Source organism: Callionymus lyra, chromosome 16, assembly GCF_982586985.1.
Source record: "Callionymus lyra chromosome 16, fCalLyr1.hap1.1, whole genome shotgun sequence".
Lineage (NCBI taxonomy): Eukaryota > Metazoa > Chordata > Actinopteri > Syngnathiformes > Callionymidae > Callionymus > Callionymus lyra.
This window is the reverse complement of record NC_141833.1, coordinates 15,261,545-15,283,912: the sequence shown is the minus strand read 5'-3', so window position 1 is coordinate 15,283,912 and position 22,368 is coordinate 15,261,545. Positions and strand designations below refer to the sequence as shown.

At 46.0% G+C, this 22,368-nt stretch overlaps 3 protein-coding genes across 4 annotated transcripts; all 3 read left to right on the top strand.

Moving 5' to 3' along the window:
- The first annotated feature begins 925 nt into the window (after positions 1–925).
- LOC148063865 (protein disulfide-isomerase tmx3a-like) lies at positions 926–5,544 on the top strand. Its single transcript, XM_087810770.1, has 16 exons — positions 926–986; positions 1,085–1,136; positions 1,213–1,255; positions 1,321–1,444; positions 1,520–1,565; positions 1,621–1,701; positions 2,547–2,646; positions 2,706–2,783; positions 2,841–2,907; positions 2,961–3,059; positions 4,636–4,681; positions 4,746–4,799; positions 4,885–4,941; positions 5,014–5,143; positions 5,207–5,275; positions 5,362–5,544. The coding sequence occupies exons 1-16, from the start codon at positions 950–952 to the stop codon at positions 5,542–5,544; spliced, it is 1,266 nt and encodes a 421-aa protein (XP_087666896.1). The 5' UTR covers positions 926–949.
- Positions 5,545–5,701: 157 nt separating this feature from the next.
- cdyl (chromodomain protein, Y-like) lies at positions 5,702–15,361 on the top strand. Of its 2 annotated transcripts, none has more exons than XM_087810769.1 (7): positions 5,702–5,880; positions 6,685–7,384; positions 7,450–7,649; positions 7,712–7,884; positions 14,375–14,585; positions 14,656–14,799; positions 14,871–15,361. In XM_087810769.1, the coding sequence occupies exons 1-7, from the start codon at positions 5,857–5,859 to the stop codon at positions 15,027–15,029; spliced, it is 1,611 nt and encodes a 536-aa protein (XP_087666895.1). In that variant the 5' UTR covers positions 5,702–5,856; the 3' UTR covers positions 15,030–15,361. The 2 variants fall into 2 exon arrangements, with proteins under 2 accessions (XP_087666895.1, XP_087666894.1); XM_087810768.1 differs by having other exon boundaries at positions 7,447–7,649.
- Positions 15,362–16,368: 1,007 nt separating this feature from the next.
- riok1 (RIO kinase 1 (yeast)) lies at positions 16,369–22,326 on the top strand. The gene is made up of 16 exons (XM_087810327.1): positions 16,369–16,559; positions 16,702–16,873; positions 16,938–17,010; positions 17,077–17,146; positions 17,206–17,248; positions 18,281–18,373; positions 18,438–18,550; positions 19,261–19,341; positions 19,433–19,519; positions 19,586–19,723; positions 20,602–20,705; positions 20,838–20,944; positions 21,013–21,201; positions 21,267–21,320; positions 21,954–22,085; positions 22,142–22,326. The coding sequence occupies exons 1-16, from the start codon at positions 16,504–16,506 to the stop codon at positions 22,250–22,252; spliced, it is 1,623 nt and encodes a 540-aa protein (XP_087666453.1). The 5' UTR covers positions 16,369–16,503; the 3' UTR covers positions 22,253–22,326.
- The last annotated feature ends 42 nt before the right edge of the window (positions 22,327–22,368 follow it).

Here is a 22,368-nt window from a genome sequence, read left to right as displayed (position 1 = left end):
CAAACACACACACAAAAAGTGGATACACAAAGACACACCCAGAGAAAAAGACTCACAAACATCCCCTCATTTACACACACAAACACACGCACACACACAAAGAAGAAACTAACCCCAGACTCACAATCACAAAAAGGAACAAACAAAAATACAGAAACAGAAAGAGACTCACAAAGACACACACAAAAAAAGGAACAAACACAGACACACAAAACATAGGCTTATAAAGACACATGCAATAATACACACATACAAAAAAGGACACAAAGACATTTCTTGACCTTCTAAAGACACACACAAAAAAGGGGAAACACAAAGACACAACACACAGAAAGGGACATCAAAACCTCTCACACACACACAGAGAGATCACATAGACAAAGTCACACATACACACTTAGAAAGAAGACGCACAAAATGTACACACAAAAAAAACGCTCGCAAAGACACACACACAAAGTCACAGACACACACACAGAAAGAATATATACAAATTCACACTCAGAGATAAATATTTACAAGACAAACAAGGTCATACACACACAAAGTCACACAAACATAGACACACACAAAGTCACACATACACACATAAAAGGAGACTCACACATTTACACAAACAGAAAAACACCCACAAACACAGAAGGACACACAGAGAAAGACAAATCCTAAAACAACACACAAAAATAGACCCACAAAGATACACAAACAGAGAAAGGGGGACACAATTAAACTCACACATCAAGGAGACAAACAAAGTTAACGCACAAACACACACATAAGGAGAAACATCACACAAAGTGACGTCACTACGTCAGTTATAACTAATTAATGTCATGATTAAAAAAAAAAAAAATCAGCGACGGGGCCACTGTTCATCACTGTGTGTCAATAAAGTTTCATCCTCTTGATAATCCGGCGGATTAGCTTCAGTAGCATCGGCTGGATTATCATGGAGGTCCGAGTGAGCGCGTGTCTCCTGCTCGCAGGTTCGAATCTTGAAAAAACCAAAGCAATTCAAAACCGTGTTGTTTGTGTTGTTCGTGTGTAACCTGTTGATTGTTGTGACGCGTGTGTTTGTGTGAAGGCATTCTGATGACGTCATCCGTCTCCGCGTACGTCGAGCAACTCGATGACTCGTAAGTTTTTTTTTAATCAAAAAGTGTTGCCATGGATACGCGTTAAGTTGTTTTTATTGACTCGTCTCTCGCGCAGGTTCATGCAAACCATCTCTGATGACGACATATGGCTCATCGAGGTGCGCTCGCGCTCGTAAACGAACCAACGCGCTCCGATTTTAATCACGTCATGTGTCCACGTCAGTTCTACGCCCCCTGGTGTTCGTTCTGCAAGAAGCTGGAGCCGGTGTGGAGACAGATCGGATCGGAGCTCAGAAGTATCGGCTCGCCGGTCTATGTCGGCCAATCAGATGCGTCCATCAACACGGGTGAGCGCCTGTCAATCATCGCTCATGAATAAGTGTCTCCATGGTAACGGGAAGGATGTCGTTGCATCTTTGCAGGTCTGGCCAAAGAGTTCCGGGTCAGAGGTTATCCTGCTATTCTCATGTAAGTGCACTTTGACGTCATGTGACTTCGCGTTAGGTTGAAGGTTTGATTCCAGGCTGAAGAAGAACATCAAGTACAACTACATGGGTCCCCGGAACCTGGAGGGGATCCTGGAGTTTGCAGACCGACTCTCTGGGTGAGTCAATAAAAATACAAAAGTTGCGTTAATCAAAATAAAAAGTTGCGTCAATCAAAATAAAAAGTTGCGTCAATCAAAATAAAAAGTTCAGTCAATAAAAATAAAAAGTTCAGTCAATAAAAATAAAAAGTTCAGTCAATAAAAAAGGTTTCTTCAAAAAAAAAAAAGTGGTTGTGATTTCATTTAAATCCCAAAAAAGGCTTTTCAGCTGTTTTTTATTAACGGTAAATTGAAAATAGTTTTGAAGTAATTTTTTATTGAAGTGAAAAAAGTAAAGTAGTGTGTTTTTCATTTCAACATTTTTTGATTAAAGCTCATTTTTATTTGATTGTAGAAACTTTTTTCTTTTATTGATAAAACATTTTTTTTATTAATTTTTTTTGATCCTAGCAACTTTTTTTTTCTTCTAAAAACAACATTTTCTTTATTAAAGTAACACTTTTAAAATGACATTTCTTTAAAACCTTTTTAGAAAATGCATCTTTTGATTAAAGCAACTATTTTTGAGTTTCTTTTTTCTTATAAAAGCTTTTTGTGATTGAAATCCTTTATATTGAAGCTACTTTTTCTCTGTTTAATGCAATTTATTTGATTGAAAAATATATTTAATTGAAGCAATTTTTCTTTGACTGAAAATATATATATTTTTAATTGAAACTTATCTTTTGGTTAAGGCAGCTTAATTTTTAATACAAATATTTTTTGATTTCAGCAACTTTTCTTTTTGGAAAATATTTATTTTGATCGAAGCAATTTTTTAAATTAATTAATTTTGTTTGAAGAATTAAAGCAACTTCTTTTATTAAAAAACAACCTGCGTTGGTCATCAACACTCCTCTCAGTCCACTAGTGCGACCTCTGACCAGCCGACAGCTCTTCGATCACGCCAGGAGTCGCCATGACGTCATGTTTGTTTACATCGGCTCGACGTCGCCGCTGAAGGTACTCCTCGCACGTGCACGCACACGTGCACGCACAAACCTCTCGTTTCTCCACCGCAGGGGATCTTCTGGTCCGCGGCGGAAGACTTGATCGTCTCCACCTACTTCTTCTCCTCCACCAGAGAAGCTCTGCCCACGGTCAGTCTCCGTCCAGTGAAGGTCCAGCAGCAGGTGTTACCTCGTCTGTGTTTCCAGGAACTCAACCTTCCTGCTCTGCCTGCTGTGGTCGTGCTCAAGGACGGAAGCCTCCTGCCGTACGATGGTGAGGAACACAAGGTTCTCTTGATGACCCTTGTCTGACCTCGACTCTATCAGAGGAGCATGACGGAGATCTGAAGACTTGGATCAGCAGAGAACGTTTCTCCAACTTCCAGAAGATCGACAGTTACGTCCTGTACGCCATGGGAGACGCCGGTAAGTGGGCGTGTCATGGGAGATGGGATTAAGTGGGCGTGTCGTGGGCGTGTCATGTGAGTATGTGGGCGTGCCATGTGATTAAGTGGGCGTGTCATGGGAGATAGGAGTAATTGGGCGTGTCATGGGATCTGGGAGTAAGTGGGCATGTCATGGGAGTAAGTGGGTGTGTCATGGGAGATGGGAGTAAGTGGGCCTGTCATGGGAGTAAGTAGGCGTGTCATGGGAGCTGAGAGTAGGCGGGCTTGTCATGGGAGTAAGTGGGCGTGTCATGGGAGATGGGAGTAAGGTGGCATGTCATGGGAGGTGAGAGTAAGTGGGCGTGTCACGGGAGATGGGAGTAAGGTGGCATGTCATCGGAGATGAGAGTAAGTAGGCGTGTCATGGGCGATGGGAGTAAATTGGCATGTCATGGCAGTAAGTTGGCATGTCATGGGAGGTGAGAGTAAGGTGGCATGTCATGGGAGGTGAGAGTAAGTTTGCATGTCAGGGGAGTAAGTTGGCATGTCATGGCAGTAAATTGGCATGTCATGGGAGGTTAGAGATATAATGGGCGTGTCATGGGAGGTGAGAGTAAATGGGCGTGACATGGCAGTAAGTTGGCATGTCATGGGAGGTGAGAGTAAGGTGGCATGTCATGGGAGGTGAGAGTAAGTTTGTATGTCATGGCAGTAAGTTGGCATGTCATGGGAGGTGAGAGTAAGTTGGCATGTCATGGGAGTAAGTTGGCATGTCATGGGAGGTGAGAGTAAGTTGGCATGTCATGGGAGTAAGTTGGCATGTCATGGGAGGTGAGAGTAAGTTTGCATGTCATGGCAGTAAGTTGGCATGTCATGGGAGATGAGAGTCAGTTTGCATGTCATGGCAGTAAGTTGGCATGTCATGGGAGGTGAGAGTAAGGTGGCATGTCATGGCAGTAAGTTGGCATGTCATGGCAGTAAGTTGGCATGTCATGGGAGGTGAGAGTAGGTGGCATGTCATGGCAGTAAGTTGGCATGTCATGGGAGGTGAGAGTCAGTTTGCATGTCATGGCAGTAAGTTGGCATGTCATGGGAGGTGAGAGTAAGTTTGCATGTCATGGCAGTAAGTTGGCATGTCATGGGAGGTGAGAGTAAGGTGGCATGTCATGGCAGTAAGTTGGCATGTCATGGGAGGTGAGAGTCAGTTTGCATGTCATGGCAGTAAGTTGGCATGTCATGGGAGGTGAGAGTCAGTTGGCATGTCATGGCAGTAAGTTGGCATGTCATGGCAGTAAGTTGGCATGTCATGGCAGTAAGTTGGCATGTCATGGGAGGTGAGAGTCAGTTGGCATGTCATGGGAGTAAGTTGGCATGTCATGGGAGTAAATTGGCATGTCATGGCAGTAAGTTGGCATGTCATGGCAGTAAGTTGGCATGTCATGGCAGTAAGTTGGCATGTCATGGGAGGTGAGAGTAAGTTGGCGTGTAATGGGAGTAAGTGGGCGTGTCATGGTAGTTAGTGGGCGTGTCATGTGAGATGAGAGTAAGTGGGCATGTCATGAGAGACGATGGTTAAACCGGAGAACAGGTCTCACAAGCTCTCTCTCTCCGTGCAGGAAAACTGGTCCTTCTTTCCGTGGGTCCCAGTGAGGAGAGTCTCAGGTATGTGGTCCTGCATCCGAACCACATCCGTCTTAAGGTCATTTGAAAATGTGTGTCGCTGCAGGAGCAGAGATCTGGTCCAGAAACTTTCTGAAGTCCAAAGAGACGATTTCAGACGGTCAGCAAGTTTTTGACACGGAAAAATCCTATGTGTGTGTGTATATATGTGTGTGTCTGTAAATATGTGTGTGTTGGTGTCGCAGTCAGGTGTACTTTGGCTTCATGGACGACCGGAGCTACGTCGATGGACTCGTCATGGGGTGAGTGGTCGTGCATGCACGTGTGTGTGTGCACGTGCCACACAACCCTCTGCTCTAACATGTGCTCCTCAGGGAGGTGGACACGCCGTCCATCGTCATGCTCAACCTGTCCACCGACAGCTACTTCCTGCCGGCGTCCGTCGTGGAGAGCGAGCGCCACCTGGTGGACTTCGTAGATCAAGTGTTGCAGGGCAGTATCCAGGTACGAGAACCCGACCAGGACTCACGAGTCCAGAAGTAAACTCTTGTGGTCTCCCTGTTTCAGCCTCTGGGGGGGAACGGCATGTGGCAGCGGATGAAGCGGTTCTGGTACGACGTCCGGGTCGTGCTGGTGGTGAGTCTCCTGGCCCCCCAACCCCAACCCCCAAGACCTCCTTGGATGTCTCCTCCAACATGAGTCCTCTTAACGTCTCTGTCCAGCCTCTGTTTGGACGGTCTCCCTGGATAGCCTGGACGGTGGTGGGGATAGTCTTGGTCCTCGTTCTTCTCCTCGTCGCCGTCTGCTACAAGGTCATCTCCTCCAGGGGAGAGCCTGAAGAAGAGGATGAGGTCCAGAGACCCAGTAGACACACCAGGGGACTTGAGGACAAAAAGTCAGACTGAGAGTCTCCCAGAGTTTGTCACTGTGACTTAAGAACAAATAAACTTGTCAACCAAGTCTGTTGTCATGGTTACCAAAAAAAAAAAAAAAAAAAGCTGTAACGTCTGAACACACGTGTGCGCGCAAGTGTGACGTAGTGTCGACTCGTGACAGGGCGGATATCCGGTGATTCCACGGTTAGCTTTAGCTAACAGAACCACATCAGCCCAACTTGAAGTTCGTTGGTACAGAACTGCACGGAAAGCGTCCGAACAAGTTGTTCCGCGTCGCGTTTCGTGGTTGCCTCGGTCACGTGTTCGGAGTTTGACGTCTCCATGGCGACAGAGGACTTTTACGAGGTGATGGTGCTAGCATGCTAGCTGTTGCTAACAACTTTCTGAAGTTTGACTGCGAAACTTGAACGGAAATAGCCTGGAAATATGACGAACCTCCTGAAAAATGGACACTATTGGGTTCAAGGGAGTTGTCGCCAAATTCTCGAGGGTTTTTCGCGGGCTTGTAACTCGGTTAAATACATATTTTTAACTCCTGAAAATGGTCAACCACGCCTCTTGTGTGTTTATAAATACACATTAATTTATGTTAAAGAATTTCACTGCAAAAAGATCAACAAAATGATGTATAATTATTCATATTTTTTTTTAACAAAATGCAATGTTATTTCAAATCTAGTCCAATAAATCTTAGAAAAAGTCATGTATTACTTTTTTTAGAATGAACTACCTGCTGTCAATAATGTTGGGATACAAAAAAATGTCTAATCAAAAAGAAAATGAACTAAAAGTAGCCTATTTATTACTTACTTACTTACTTCACTATTTTCCACAAGATAATGTCTCTTATAATGACTAATGCAAAACTATAAATAATGCTTCGACACTGAACATCATGCACATCTGTTCTGTGCTTTAAAGTGATGTGACTGTTATAATAAATACAGAGATAGTAATAATACATTTTATTTCAAAGCGCCTTTCAAAATCGCCCCACAGATACCATAAAATATACCATAAACCAGGTGGTGGAGCGTAAATGCAACCCAGTAGAACAAGGTGGTAACAGTAGATGAAAGGGTGATGAGAGAGTCACAGCTGGAGGTCTGGTGGAAGAGAGTTCCAGAGTTTGTTTCTTGGGTTTTTCAGGTCGAGCAGATTCTGGACAGACGGAAGAACAAAAAGGGCCGCGTGGAGTACTTGGTTCGGTGGCGGGGCTACGGACCCGAGGGGGACACCTGGGAGCCCGAGAGTCACATGACCACGTGCATGGTCTACGTGCACGACTTTAACCGGCGACGGGACAGTGCCCTGCTGCGATCCACGCGAGCGTCGTTGCTTCTTCCGAGCAGCCCGGATCCAAGAACCTGGGTGCCCGCCTCCGTCGGCCAAGATGACGTCAGTCTCGGCCCGTTTAAAGGTTCCGGTCCTGCTGCGGCCACTCCCGCTCACAACAACCCTCTCGCTCTTAAACTCCCGGAAAATGTGATTGAACCCAGAGTGCTGAGTCCAGCAACCCCAGCCGGGTCGGCCCGTCGCAGCGTGGATCTGTCCAAGACCGGCATCAAGATCCTTGTTCCCAAGAGTCCGATGAACCCTCAACTGGACGCGGAGGAATCCCCGAGCGAGGCAGCTCACAGTCTGGACATGGCCACCCTGGTTCCCCCCGAGGTGGCGGCTCACAATCAAGACCAGGACCAGCCCACCCCTCAGAACACCGTGTTGCTCGAGCGAGCGCCTCAACTGAGTCCAGGAGAGGAGCGTGCCCGCATGGGGACGAGACCCAAGTGCGTGAGCTCCTTGGTTCCGTCCCTGCCCTGGAGCCACGTCAGCACCGCCACAGAGACAGGTCAGAGGTCAGGTTCACTGAAGCGACCCACCACAGTGACTTAAACCTGTTCTCTTCTTCAGCAGGATCCGCTCCCGTGGTGACCAGCATGGCGGGGAAACGGCGTCTGGAGGAGCGGCGAGCGTTTGACAAGCGCCTGAGGTTCAGTGTGCGACAGACGGAGAGTGCGTACCGGTACCGAGACATTGTGGTCAAGAAGCAGGACAACTTCACTCATATCCTCCTGTCCACCAAAAGTTCGGAGAGCAACGGCCTGAACCCAGAGGTCAGATCCCCCTCCACCATGCCCTGCTCTCTGTTTCCGTGGTAACATGATGTTTTATTCAGGTGATGAAGGAGATCCAGAGCGCCATGGCCACCGCCGCCACTGATGAGAGCAAGTTGGTTTTGCTCAGCAGCGTTGGAAGTGTTTTCTGTAGTGGACTAGACTTCCTGGACTTCATCCGTCGCTTGGCTGACGACAGAAAGAAGGAGAGCATAAAAATGGCTGAAACTATCAGGTAGTTACTGTGGTGATTACAACAAACCCACTCTATGGTCTCAATGTCATGACACTCTCCCGTCTCACTGTCCAGACACTCTCCCGTCTCACTGTCTATTCACTCTGGTCTCACCGTCATGACACTCTGGTCTCACTGTCATGACACTCTCCCGTCTCACTGTCCAGACACTCTCCCGCCTCACTGTCTATTCACTCTGGTCTCACTGTCATGACACTCTGGTCTCACTGTCATGACACTCTCCAGTCTCACTGTCCAGACACTCTCCCGCCTCACTGTCTATTCACTCTGGTCTCACTGTCATGACACTCTCCCGTCTCACTGTCCAGACACTCTCCCGTCTCACTGTCATGACACTCTGGTCTCACCGTCATGACACTCTCCCGTCTCACTGTCATGACACTGTGGTCTCACCGTCATGACACTCTCCCGTCTCACTGTCATGACACTCTCCCGTCTCACTGTCCAGACACTCTCCCGCCTCACTGTCTATTCACTCTGGTCTCACTGTCATGACACTCTGGTCTCACTGTCATGACACTCTGGTCTCACTGTCATGACACTCTCCCGCCTCACTGTCTATTCACTCTGGTCTCACTGTCATTACACTCTGGTCTCACTGTCATGACACTCTGGTCTCACTGTCCAGACACTCTCCCGCCTCACTGTCTATTCACTCTGGTCTCACTGTCATGACACTCTGGTCTCACTGTCATGACACTCTCCCGTCTCACTGTCCAGACACTCTCCCGCCTCACTGTCTATTCACTCTGGTCTCACTGTCATGACACTCTCCCGTCTCACTGTCATGACACTGTGGTCTCACCGTCATGACACTCTCCCGTCTCACTGTCATGACACTCTCCCGTCTCACTGTCCAGACACTCTCCCGCCTCACTGTCTATTCACTCTGGTCTCACTGTCATGACACTCTCCCGTCTCACTGTCATGACACTGTGGTCTCACCGTCATGACACTCTCCCGTCTCACTGTCATGACACTCTCCCGTCTCACTGTCCAGACACTCTCCCGCCTCACTGTCTATTCACTCTGGTCTCACTGTCATGACACTCTCCCGTCTCACTGTCATGACACTCTGGTCTCACTGTCATGACACTCTGGTCTCACTGTCATGACACTCTGGTCTCACTGTCATGACACTCTCCCGTCTCACTGTCATGACACTCTGGTCTCACTGTCATGACACTCTGGTCTCACTGTCATGACACTCTGGTCTCACTGTCATGACACTCTCCCGTCTCACTGTCCAGACACTCTCCCGCCTCACTGTCTATTCACTCTGGTCTCACTGTCATGACACTCTCCCGCCTCACTGTCTATTCACTCTGGTCTCACTGTCATGACACTCTGGTCTCACTGTCATGACACTCTCCCGTCTCACTGTCCAGACACTCTCCCGCCTCACTGTCTATTCACTCTGGTCTCACTGTCATGACACTCTCCTGTCTCACTGTCCAGACACTCTCCCGTCTCACTGTTATGACACTCTGGTCTCACCGTCATGACACTCTCCCGTCTCACTGTCATGACACTGTGGTCTCACCGTCATGACACTCTCCCGTCTCACTGTCATGACACTCTGGTCTCACCGTCATGACACTCTCCCGTCTCACTGTCATGACACTCTCCCGTCTCACTGTCCAGACACTCTCCCGCCTCACTGTCTATTCACTCTGGTCTCACTGTCATGACACTCTCCCGTCTCACTGTCATGACACTCTGGTCTCACTGTCATGACACTCTGGTCTCACTGTCATGACACTCTGGTCTCACTGTCATGACACTCTGGTCTCACTGTCATGACACTCTCCCGTCTCACTGTCCAGACACTCTCCCGCCTCACTGTCTATTCACTCTGGTCTCACCGTCATGACACTCTCCCGTCTCACTGTCATGACACTCTGGTCTCACCGTCATGACACTCTCCCGTCTCACTGTCCAGACACTCCCGTCTCACTGTCCAGACACTCCCGTCTCACTGTCATGACACTCTGGTCTCACCGTCATGACACTCTCCCGTCTCACTGTCATGACACTCTGGTCTCACCGTCATGACACTCTCCCGTCTCACTGTCCAGACACTCTCCCGCCTCACTGTCTATTCACTCTGGTCTCACTGTCATGACACTCTGGTCTCACTGTCATGACACTCTCCCGTCTCACTGTCCAGACACTCTCCCGCCTCACTGTCTATTCACTCTGGTCTCACTGTCATGACACTCTCCTGTCTCACTGTCCAGACACTCTCCCGTCTCACTGTTATGACACTCTGGTCTCACCGTCATGACACTCTCCCGTCTCACTGTCATGACACTGTGGTCTCACCGTCATGACACTCTCCCGTCTCACTGTCATGACACTCTGGTCTCACCGTCATGACACTCTCCCGTCTCACTGTCATGACACTCTCCCGTCTCACTGTCCAGACACTCTCCCGCCTCACTGTCTATTCACTCTGGTCTCACTGTCATGACACTCTCCCGCCTCACTGTCTATTCACTCTGGTCTCACTGTCATGACACTCTGGTCTCACTGTCATGACACTCTCCCGTCTCACTGTCCAGACACTCTCCCGCCTCACTGTCTATTCACTCTGGTCTCACTGTCATGACACTCTCCTGTCTCACTGTCCAGACACTCTCCCGTCTCACTGTTATGACACTCTGGTCTCACCGTCATGACACTCTCCCGTCTCACTGTCATGACACTGTGGTCTCACCGTCATGACACTCTCCCGTCTCACTGTCATGACACTCTGGTCTCACCGTCATGACACTCTCCCGTCTCACTGTCATGACACTCTCCCGTCTCACTGTCCAGACACTCTCCCGCCTCACTGTCTATTCACTCTGGTCTCACTGTCATGACACTCTCCCGTCTCACTGTCATGACACTCTGGTCTCACTGTCATGACACTCTGGTCTCACTGTCATGACACTCTGGTCTCACTGTCATGACACTCTGGTCTCACTGTCATGACACTCTCCCGTCTCACTGTCCAGACACTCTCCCGCCTCACTGTCTATTCACTCTGGTCTCACCGTCATGACACTCTCCCGTCTCACTGTCGTGACACTCTGGTCTCACCGTCATGACACTCTCCCGTCTCACTGTCCAGACACTCCCGTCTCACTGTCCAGACACTCCCGTCTCACTGTCATGACACTCTGGTCTCACCGTCATGACACTCTCCCGTCTCACTGTCATGACACTCTGGTCTCACCGTCATGACACTCTCCCGTCTCACTGTCCAGACACTCTCCCGCCTCACTGTCTATTCACTCTGGTCTCACTGTCATGACACTCTCCCGTCTCACTGTCATGACACTCTGGTCTCACTGTCATGACACTCTGGTCTCACTGTCATGACACTCTGGTCTCACTGTCATGACACTCTCCCGTCTCACTGTCCAGACACTCTCCCGCCTCACTGTCTATTCACTCTGGTCTCACTGTCATGACACTCTCCCGTCTCACTGTCCAGACACTCTCCCGTCTCACTGTCATGACACTCTGGTCTCACCGTCATGACACTCTCCCGTCTCACTGTCATGACACTGTGGTCTCACCGTCATGACACTCTCCCGTCTCACTGTCATGACACTCTCCCGTCTCACTGTCCAGACACTCTCCCGCCTCACTGTCTATTCACTCTGGTCTCACTGTCATGACACTCTGGTCTCACTGTCATGACACTCTGGTCTCACTGTCATGACACTCTGGTCTCACTGTCATGACACTCTGGTCTCACTGTCATGACACTCTCCCGTCTCACTGTCCAGACACTCTCCCGCCTCACTGTCTATTCACTCTGGTCTCACTGTCATGACACTCTCCCGTCTCACTGTCATGACACTCTGGTCTCACTGTCATGACACTCTGGTCTCACTGTCATGACACTCTGGTCTCACTGTCATGACACTCTGGTCTCACTGTCATGACACTCTCCCGTCTCACTGTCCAGACACTCTCCCGCCTCACTGTCTATTCACTCTGGTCTCACCGTCATGACACTCTCCCGTCTCACTGTCGTGACACTGTGGTCTCACCGTCATGACACTCTCCCGTCTCACTGTCCAGACACTCCCGTCTCACTGTCCAGACACTCCCGTCTCACTGTCATGACACTCTGGTCTCACCGTCATGACACTCTCCCGTCTCACTGTCATGACACTCTGGTCTCACCGTCATGACACTCTCCCGTCTCACTGTCCAGACACTCTCCCGCCTCACTGTCTATTCACTCTGGTCTCACTGTCATGACACTCTCCCGTCTCACTGTCATGACACTCTGGTCTCACTGTCATGACACTCTGGTCTCACTGTCATGACACTCTGGTCTCACTGTCATGACACTCTCCCGTCTCACTGTCCAGACACTCTCCCGCCTCACTGTCTATTCACTCTGGTCTCACTGTCATGACACTCTCCCGTCTCACTGTCCAGACACTCTCCCGTCTCACTGTCATGACACTCTGGTCTCACCGTCATGACACTCTCCCGTCTCACTGTCATGACACTGTGGTCTCACCGTCATGACACTCTCCCGTCTCACTGTCATGACACTCTCCCGTCTCACTGTCCAGACACTCTCCCGCCTCACTGTCTATTCACTCTGGTCTCACTGTCATGACACTCTGGTCTCACTGTCATGACACTCTGGTCTCACTGTCATGACACTCTGGTCTCACTGTCATGACACTCTGGTCTCACTGTCATGACACTCTCCCGTCTCACTGTCCAGACACTCTCCCGCCTCACTGTCTATTCACTCTGGTCTCACTGTCATGACACTCTCCCGCCTCACTGTCTATTCACTCTGGTCTCACTGTCATGACACTCTGGTCTCACTGTCATGACACTCTCCCGTCTCACTGTCCAGACACTCTCCCGCCTCACTGTCTATTCACTCTGGTCTCACTGTCATGACACTCTCCTGTCTCACTGTCATGACACTCTGGTCTCACTGTCATGACACTCTGGTCTCACTGTCATGACACTCTGGTCTCACTGTCATGACACTCTCCCGTCTCACTGTCATGACACTCTGGTCTCACTGTCATGACACTCTGGTCTCACTGTCATGACACTCTGGTCTCACTGTCATGACACTCTCCCGTCTCACTGTCCAGACACTCTCCCGCCTCACTGTCTATTCACTCTGGTCTCACTGTCCAGACACTCTCCCGCCTCACTGTCTATTCACTCTGGTCTCACTGTCATGACACTCTCCCGTCTCACTGTCATGACACTGTGGTCTCACCGTCATGACACTCTCCCGTCTCACTGTCATGACACTCTCCCGTCTCACTGTCCAGACACTCTCCCGCCTCACTGTCTATTCACTCTGGTCTCACTGTCATGACACTCTCCCGTCTCACTGTCATGACACTCTGGTCTCACTGTCATGACACTCTGGTCTCACTGTCATGACACTCTGGTCTCACTGTCATGACACTCTCCCGTCTCACTGTCATGACACTCTGGTCTCACTGTCATGACACTCTGGTCTCACTGTCATGACACTCTGGTCCCACTGTCATGACACTCTCCCGTCTCACTGTCCAGACACTCTCCCGCCTCACTGTCTATTCACTCTGGTCTCACTGTCATGACACTCTGGTCTCACTGTCATGACACTCTCCCGTCTCACTGTCCAGACACTCTCCCGCCTCACTGTCTATTCACTCTGGTCTCACTGTCATGACACTCTCCTGTCTCACTGTCCAGACACTCTCCCGTCTCACTGTCATGACACTCTGGTCTCACCGTCATGACACTCTCCCGTCTCACTGTCATGACACTGTGGTCTCACCGTCATGACACTCTCCCGTCTCACTGTCATGACACTCTGGTCTCACCGTCATGACACTCTCCCGTCTCACTGTCATGACACTCTCCCGTCTCACTGTCCAGACACTCTCCCGCCTCACTGTCTATTCACTCTGGTCTCACCGTCATGACACTCTCCCGTCTCACTGTCCAGACACTCTCCCGCCTCACTGTCTATTCACTCTGGTCTCACTGTCATGACACTCTCCCGTCTCACTGTCCAGACACTCTCCCGTCTCACTGTCATGACACTCTGGTCTCACTGTCATGACACTCTGGTCTCACTGTCATGACACTCTCCCGCCTCAGTGTCCAGACAATCTCCCGCCTCACTCTTCTGGCATTCTATCATCTCACCCTTTTGACATACTACCATCTCACTCTTCTGGCATTCTACCATCTCACTCTTCTGACATGATCACCTCTCACTCCTTTGACACTAATGTATGACTCTCGCAATACTCTAATGTATCACTCTCCCGACACTAAGGTATCACTCTTCTGAGACTCCAATGTATCACTTCTCTGACACTCTAATGTATCACTCTTCTTACACTTTAATGTAACGCTCTTCTGACTCTAATGTCTCACTCTACTGACACTCTAATGTGGTAACTGTCTCACACTGTGCTTTCAGGACGTTTGTCAACACATTCATCCAGTTCAGGAAGCCCATCGTCGTGGCTGTGAACGGACCAGCTGTAGGTCTTGGAGCCGCCATGCTTCCGCTCTGCGACGTCGTCTGGGCCAACGAGAAGTCTTGGTTCCAAACACCGTACACTTCCTGCGGCCAGACGCCAGACGCCTGTGCCTCGTTTACGTTTCCCAAAATCATGGGAACGGCTTCAGTAAGTGACCAAAGGTCTTTGTGTGTCCGTGAGTCGTGGTCTTTACTCTCCCTCGTCTCTCTCTCTCGAGGCGAACGAGCTGCTGCTGGCTAACAGGAAGTTGACGGCTCAAGAAGCTTCTGCTAAAGGTCTCGTGTCTCAGGTTCTTTGGCCGCAAACGTTCTTCCAGGAGGTTTTGGTCAGAGTCCGGGAACTTCTGACGGTGGACACACAGGTGAAGACGCATACAGACGTACATATTTACTGTATGTCATGTGACCTTTAGCGACATTCCTTTCTGTTTAGGTTCTGCTGGAGTCTAAAGCACTGGTGAGGAACCAACACCGAAGTGCTCTTGAGCAAACAAACGAGCGTGAATGTGAAGCTCTAAAGAGGGTTTGGAGCTCACCACAGGGAACTGATGCCATCCTGCAGTACTTGCAGAGCCGACCGGACCTGAGCTAGCACCAGAACCAGGACAGATGAATGCCATCTCCGCCCCAGAACCTGCTCAAATTCTGTGGTCCATGAGCTCCACGTCAGGCCCAGTCTGCTGCAGCACCAAGGTCTCGGGGACGTGTTTATAACCAGGATCGCTGGTCGCAGCACAATGATGCATTTAAGAACTATTGACACTCGCAGAACCAGTTGGCGGTGCGGGAGAGAATAAACTATCTTTCTAATGAGGTCACAAATCTTATTTTGAAAAGCCCGCTGACGTCTTATCCAGCTGTTGAACCGGTGTTTTGGTTCTGTTTGATAGGCCAAATGACTTGATAAATTAAATGAGTTGTTCAACAACCTCCACTGGTTTCAAAAGACTCCATCGATCCCATTATCTTGATGTTTGCTCATGATTATTGAATGTAGATCAACGTATTCAGGGTCTGTCTGAGGATGTTCTGGTAGCATTATTTTTCACCTATTTTGTGTAGTTATTGATTGATTGATATTTCCGTACTCTTCCCTCATCCGGGAAATTTGAACTGTCCCACACAGCAGAAAGGTAAAACATACAAACACATTAGATGAACATACAGTATACATATATATATTTTTAAATAACAAAAAAGGTAAATTAGAAAAATATACAGTATATTTTTTATTGATTTTCGATCATTAAGGCAGACAGACGTTTAGTCAATTACAAAGAAAAGTACCAACTACCCACCACTGTACGAAACTTTTTCCACAAACTGCCCCCCACTTTACTTAAAAAATTGATTTATAAATAGTGGTGTAATGATTGTAAACCTTTCAACTCGGTAACTAAACTCAGGAAACCATTATACTCAATACGATTATTTTTATATACCATAAGGATAGAAAGAGACCCCCAAATTTAAAAGAAATATTTTTATTGACGAGACAAATGTAGAAATAACCTCTGTCGCAATATGTAAATATTAACGGAACCACACCTTAATTTTGTATTAATTAAGTATAAAGACATAGATTTGCAAATATACTGCAACAACTATGAAGTTTAAGGTCTGAGCTTGTGCAAAAAACTAATTTTGGGGTGGTAAAGTTTTGCATTCAAATATCAGTACCTTTTTGAGTGTGAATACTTTTGACAACCCATTAAATACAAATGGACATATTTGTTCATATATACCGCGTAAAATGAGTAAAAGACATTCGTATAGAGGAATAATGTGATAGATCAAAACCGACGGCTTTGTTTTCATTTAGATCTCAAATTCAACAAGATGCTCTTTGAACTGTCTTGCTGTTCCACCTCCAGCCTGGAGGGGCGCTAAATATCTCTTTAATGTTACCACCAGAGGAAGACGCTGAAGAAGCCACATGCTCCACAAACACTAGTGTACAGAAGAACCTCGTGGACATTAAACTTCTCTCTGGCCCTGGAATTTAACTTTCGTGTCTGAACTGTTCTTGCGACGGTGGGTGATTCCGTCGCACTGCGTGTGACGTCATGGAACGATTGGACACAATCACGCAGGGACAGTTTGATGACGTCGATGAAAACAGGTTGGTGTGAAGAGTTCTCCACAAGAGTTTAGGTCTTCAAAGTGAAGTAAATGGTCGTGAATCTCAGACTCTCAGAAGTTAAACACGTGGAAGAAGATCTTAAAAATGTTCTGACAGTTGTTGCTCGTGTTGTCTCGTGCAGTCACCATGACGACCAGGTGGACACAACACACACACACACACGTCTTCAGGAGAAGGATCTGGACCAGTCTGACGAAGACTATGATGACTATGATGATGATGATGACGAGTGGGCGTGGCAGTCCGGCGGAGGAGACCTGACCAAGCGATGTAACCGGAGCGGTTCCTCCCAGGTGGGTCAGTCTGGGTCACGTGATTCATGACGTCATGACTGACGTCCTGTGCGTCTCTTTCCAGGCGAATCGACAAAACCAAGAAAGTCAAAACAAAGACAAGAGTCTGCGTCGGTACGAGCACAAGATTCATCTAGGTGAGTTGCCACGGCGACCCTGGCGGCGTCGTTGGTCTCCGGGCTCACCTCCTGCGTCTGTTGCAGGACGGATCAACCTGGAGGACTCGGTGATGAACAAAGTGACGACGATGCAGAAGCAGAGAGACGCCGACACGTGAGTCCACACACACAGGGTCATGGTTTTACTGGCTCCTCATGACGGCTGACCTGCAGGTTCCGGGTCAAGGACAAGTCCGACAGAGCCACGGTGGAGCAGGTAAACCGTCTTCGTCAGAATATTGAAGAGCTGAATTTAACGTTTCATCAATGTTTCAAAATGTAAGTAAGTAAGTAATTTATATTTATATTGCGCTTTTCCAGACCAGGGTCACAAAGCGCTTAAACAATCAAAACAATATTCAATAAAGTATATACTTTAAAGGTCAGGCTTTTCCTTGATTTTCTGGAACTCCTGTTGTGTTATCAGTTTTATCTTGACCTTTAAAATATATACTTTATTGAATATTGTTTTGATTGTTTAAGTGCTTTGTGACCCTGGTCTGGAATAGCGCAATATAAATATAAATTACTTACTTACTTACATTTTGAAACATTGAACCTTTTGTTTTTTTTTAAGCACTGAATTATTTTTTGGGAACATTTCAATTCCATAATTGGATATTGAAAGTTTGAATTTTATTTCAATTAAATTAAAAAAATAAGAAGAATCATCAAAATGAATGCATCTTTTAAACATAGTTTGATATTCACAAGATAAAAATAATTGTATCATTTTAAATTCATTACTCTGGTGGGACTATTATAACGTTTTTATATTTAATTTAAAAGGCTACACATTGAAAAATGGCTTTAGAAAATGTATTTAAACTTTCTGTTTTGAAAATAAATGTTTTTATTGTTTAAGTACAACTTGGTTGACGATGCTGTGCAATAAAAATCAGCCAAAAATAAAATACACTAGAATTCCTGTATTGTTCTCAGTGTTATCTTGACCTTTAAAGTATAAACTTTATTGAATATTGTTTGTGACCCTTTTCTGGAAAAGCACTATATAAATACAAATTACTTACTTACTTACAATTATTATTATTAGAAAAGTAAACATTCAACCTTTCAATATAGAAGTTATTGAACTAGATTATTTAAAAAGAATAATGTAATGCTAAAATATGAATTCAAGGTTTCTACATTTGAAAATAATAAATTAAATCACTCAATATTCTGATTTACATCCATATTCTCGCACTAGAACCCGGTGTGTTGAGCTGAAGCTTCTTCCTGTGTTCAGGTTCTAGATCCTCGTACACGAATCATTCTCTTCAAGATGTTGAGTCGCGGACTCATGGCCGAGATCTACGGCTGCATCAGCACAGGCAAAGAGGTGAAACCCCCCCCAACACACCTCCCACCCCTGACTCCCCTAACCTGAGTCTCCTTGTCTGCAGGCCAACGTGTATCACTGCGTCACATCGACGGGCGTGAGTCGAGCCATTAAGATCTACAAGACCTCAATCCTGCACTTCAAAGACAGAGACCGATATGTCACTGGAGAGTTCAGGTGAGACCACGTCAGTCACATGACCAATTGAATTGACTAGTGAACGTGTTCGAGGTGTGTTTTGACAAGAATCCGATTTGATACATGTCATTTTAGAGGATTAACGATATGATATATTACGGTATTTTTGTAGTATTGTCGAGTACTTGACTGTGGTGTTGCAGAATTTACAGAACACATGACTCTTGACGAAGTTGTAACTGCCTTAATTTGTTTTGAAACCAAAATATGTCCAAACATCAGCTTTAAAATGTTTTGACCGTATCCTCTTGTCCTCAGTCATCGCTGTGATCTTGCAAGATTTCAAATAAAAAAACATTGTGAATATTTGAAGGGTTAAATGGAAATAAAAAATGTTTATATTTTATCTATACAAACTTTATTGTAATATAAGCCATATACGAACTATGATGATAAAAAAAATTGAATGTTATTTGATTAAAAAAAAAATAATTAAATGGTGCTGTTGAATATCGTTATTATAAAAAATAGAAAAATTGCAATTTTTAATGTATCGATATTTTCTTGAAACCCTAGAACGTGTGTTGTCATGGTAACTGACTCAGTCTTTGGATGAAACTGCTTTAGAATGTTGTCACATGACTAACATCAGGCAGGATGTTGTTCATCGGGTCAGTGACCAAGGCTTGTCTTCCTGAAGTGGTCATAATGTTATGGCTGGTTAGCTTAACCTACTGGTGTGTCTGCAGGTTCCGGCGAGGATACTGTAAAGGAAACCCTCGCAAGATGGTGAGAACCTGGGCCGAGAAGGAGATGAGGAACCTCCTCCGGTAAGAGCCAGAACCGACGCTCTCGGGAAGAAGGTTTGCTTCTCATCCAGGAAATGATATCATAACACAAAAATGTGTTCGTGGTTCTCAGGTTGCAGGCGGCGGGAATTCCGAGTCCAGAACCGATTCTGCTCCGAAGTCACGTCCTGCTCATGAGCTTCATCGGAAAAGATCAAACGTGAGAGAAGTTTTGAAGGATTGATTTGTTGGGTTGGTGCCGGGTCGCTGATGGACGGTTCTTCAGGCCCGCTCCACTGCTGAAGAACGCGCTGCTGTCGGAGTCAAAGGTCCGAGAGTTGTACCTGCAGGTTCTGGACCTCATGAGAAGAATATACCAGGACGCTCGACTGGTCCACGCTGACCTGAGCGAGTTCAACATGCTGTGAGTGTTTGAACGCACACTCAACACACACACCTAAAAAGACACACACACAGTCACACACATGCAAATGTATACGCACTTACAGACACACATATAAACACACACAAATATATACACTCAGACAAACATATACACATAGACACACGTATGCACAATCACAGACACACACATGCACATACACATGCACACAAACAGATATATACACTTACAGATGCACATACACACACACAGACAGACAAACATATACACAATCACATACACACGCACACATGCACAAACACACGTACACTTACAGACACAGATGCACATTCATACACACACATAGAATCACACATATATCTATACATATACACACACAAAAATCCATACACACGTGCATATTTATCCACACTCACACAAATCCATACATACACAACAATTCATACACACACGCATATTTATACACACATACACAAAATTCTTACTCACACATATCCATACACATACTGTACATACACACACCTTCCCACAAATTCATACATACACACACTCGCACATATCCGTACATAATCATATATTCATACACGCACATATTCATACACACACACGCACACACATTCTTATCCACACATATCCATACATAAACATATACCCATACACACACATATAAATACACACACTTATACACACACACCTATATATATATATATATATATATATACTGTATATATATACACACACACATATCCATACATAAACATATATCCATACACACACACATTCACATACACATATTCATATACACGCATATAGTAATACACACACACATTCATATACACACATACACATATTCATACACACCCACAAACACTGGCCCACTCAGGTGTGTTGTTGTGCAGGTATCATGACGGAGACGCTTACATCATTGACGTCTCTCAGTCGGTGGAACACGATCATCCTCACGCTCTGGAGTTCCTGAGGAAAGACTGCAGCAACGTCAACGGTAGCTTCTTATCCCTCTACTTCTTCTTCTTCTTCGTCTTCTTCTTCTTCTTCTTCTTCTTCTCCGTCTTCTTCTTCTTCTTCTTCTTCTTCTCCGTCTTCTTCTTCTTCTGAAGCTGGATTCTCTCTTCAGATTTCTTCGCCAAGCGCGGCGTCGCAGTTATGACAGTCCGAGAACTCTTTGACTTCATCACAGACCCGTCAATCACCCAAGAAAACCAGGACCAGTACCTGGAGAAGGTTCTGAACCTGAATCTTCAGTTTGTGTATTTGAGAGAAGTGTGTTGACGTTTGTGTTTCTGCTCCAGTTGATGGTCCTGGCTTCACAGAGGACTTCAGAGGAACGGTCTCACCAGGAGGGGGTCGACGAGGAGGTGTTCAAGAAAGTCTTCATCCCTCGGACTCTGACCGACGTGACCCACTACGAGAGAGACGTGGACCTGATGCAGTCCAGAGCCAGAGATGAGTCTTCGCCCGACCAGAAGCAGGACGACAGCGTGAGTCTTCCTGAAGTGGTCATAATGTTATGGCTGGTTAGCTTAACCTACTGGTGTGTCTGCAGGTTTTGTACCAGACGGTTGTTGGACTGAAGCAGAACCTGACTGGAGTTCAGACGGTATGATGTCATCATTTCCTTGTGTATGGAGTATATCAGTGCCACCAGAATATTTGACTGAACATTTTAAAATTTGCATTCATTTCATGTTTTTTTTGCATTAAACATTTTTTTTAAATAATTAAATTCAAGCATTTGTATATTATTAGGTTGAATCGCTTTTCTTTTAGTTAGGAATTGAGTTAAAACTATATATATAATTATATATTTTTTACACATAAGAGTTTGATATTTGTATTCAAAATGTTCTAAATTCAACATTCTAACAGCAATCAACAATAAATATTCAAATGTTGCCAATATTATACCAACATAATTATATTAAATAAAAAAAACTACGATAATTAAATATCATTATTAAAATAATAAATTTAAAAATGCATTTATTTTGAAAATATTCGATTTACTTATTAAATTATGAAAATATTAATCAACCTTTTTAATATAGTAATTATTATAACAATTAAAAACAATTGTTAAAAAAAACAAAAACAGTTTCAACATCTTAAATGTTACATTCAAATATTAAATATTCTGATGACACTGATATACTTCCATACTTGTGATGGCTGCATTGATGTCTCCAAAAGAAGGGGGCGCTCTCCTGGTTCAATAACACTAGTGTGTGTTCAGGTGCCTGCTCTGCTGGAGGAGGCGTCTGAGTCGTCAGGCTCAGAGTCAACTGATGAAGATGAGGATGGTGATGATGATGATAAAGAAGGTGAAGATGCTGAACAGGTGAAGGAAGACGACGTCGACAAGAAGGTGAGTTTGTGTTCAACTGCTGGTGGTTCCTCTGTTGACTCCTTTTTTATTTTTAGGAGATGAAGAAGAAGGTGAAAGAAGCTCAGAGAGAAAAGAGGAAGAGTAAAGTTCCTAAACATGTAAAGAAGAGGAAGGAGAAGGTTTCTAAGACGAAGAAGGGACGCTGATCACACACACACACCAAAAACACGCAATAAAGTTCTACCTTACCTTACCTTAAATAAACTTTCTAAGAAATAAAGCTGTGTTGTTGTTGTTATTCAAGTCGAGAGACCACCAGGGG

Coding starts and splice junctions, on each gene's coding strand:
- cdyl (XM_087810768.1), top strand. CDS start 5,857: ATGGCGACAGAGGACTTTTACGAG. Junction 5,881..6,684: donor CGACAGAGGACTTTTACGAG/GTGATGGTGCTA, acceptor TGGGTTTTTCAG/GTCGAGCAGATTCTGGACAG. Junction 7,385..7,446: donor CAGCACCGCCACAGAGACAG/GTCAGAGGTCAG, acceptor TCTCTTCTTCAG/CAGGATCCGCTCCCGTGGTG.
- riok1 (XM_087810327.1), top strand. CDS start 16,504: ATGGAACGATTGGACACAATCACGCAGGGACAGTTTGATGACGTCGAT. Junction 18,374..18,437: donor GCATCAGCACAGGCAAAGAG/GTGAAACCCCCC, acceptor CCTTGTCTGCAG/GCCAACGTGTATCACTGCGT. Junction 20,945..21,012: donor AGGACCAGTACCTGGAGAAG/GTTCTGAACCTG, acceptor TTTCTGCTCCAG/TTGATGGTCCTGGCTTCACA.
- LOC148063865 (XM_087810770.1), top strand. CDS start 950: ATGGAGGTCCGAGTGAGCGCGTGTCTCCTGCTCGCAG. Junction 2,908..2,960: donor AAGCCTCCTGCCGTACGATG/GTGAGGAACACA, acceptor CGACTCTATCAG/AGGAGCATGACGGAGATCTG. Junction 4,800..4,884: donor CAAAGAGACGATTTCAGACG/GTCAGCAAGTTT, acceptor TTGGTGTCGCAG/TCAGGTGTACTTTGGCTTCA.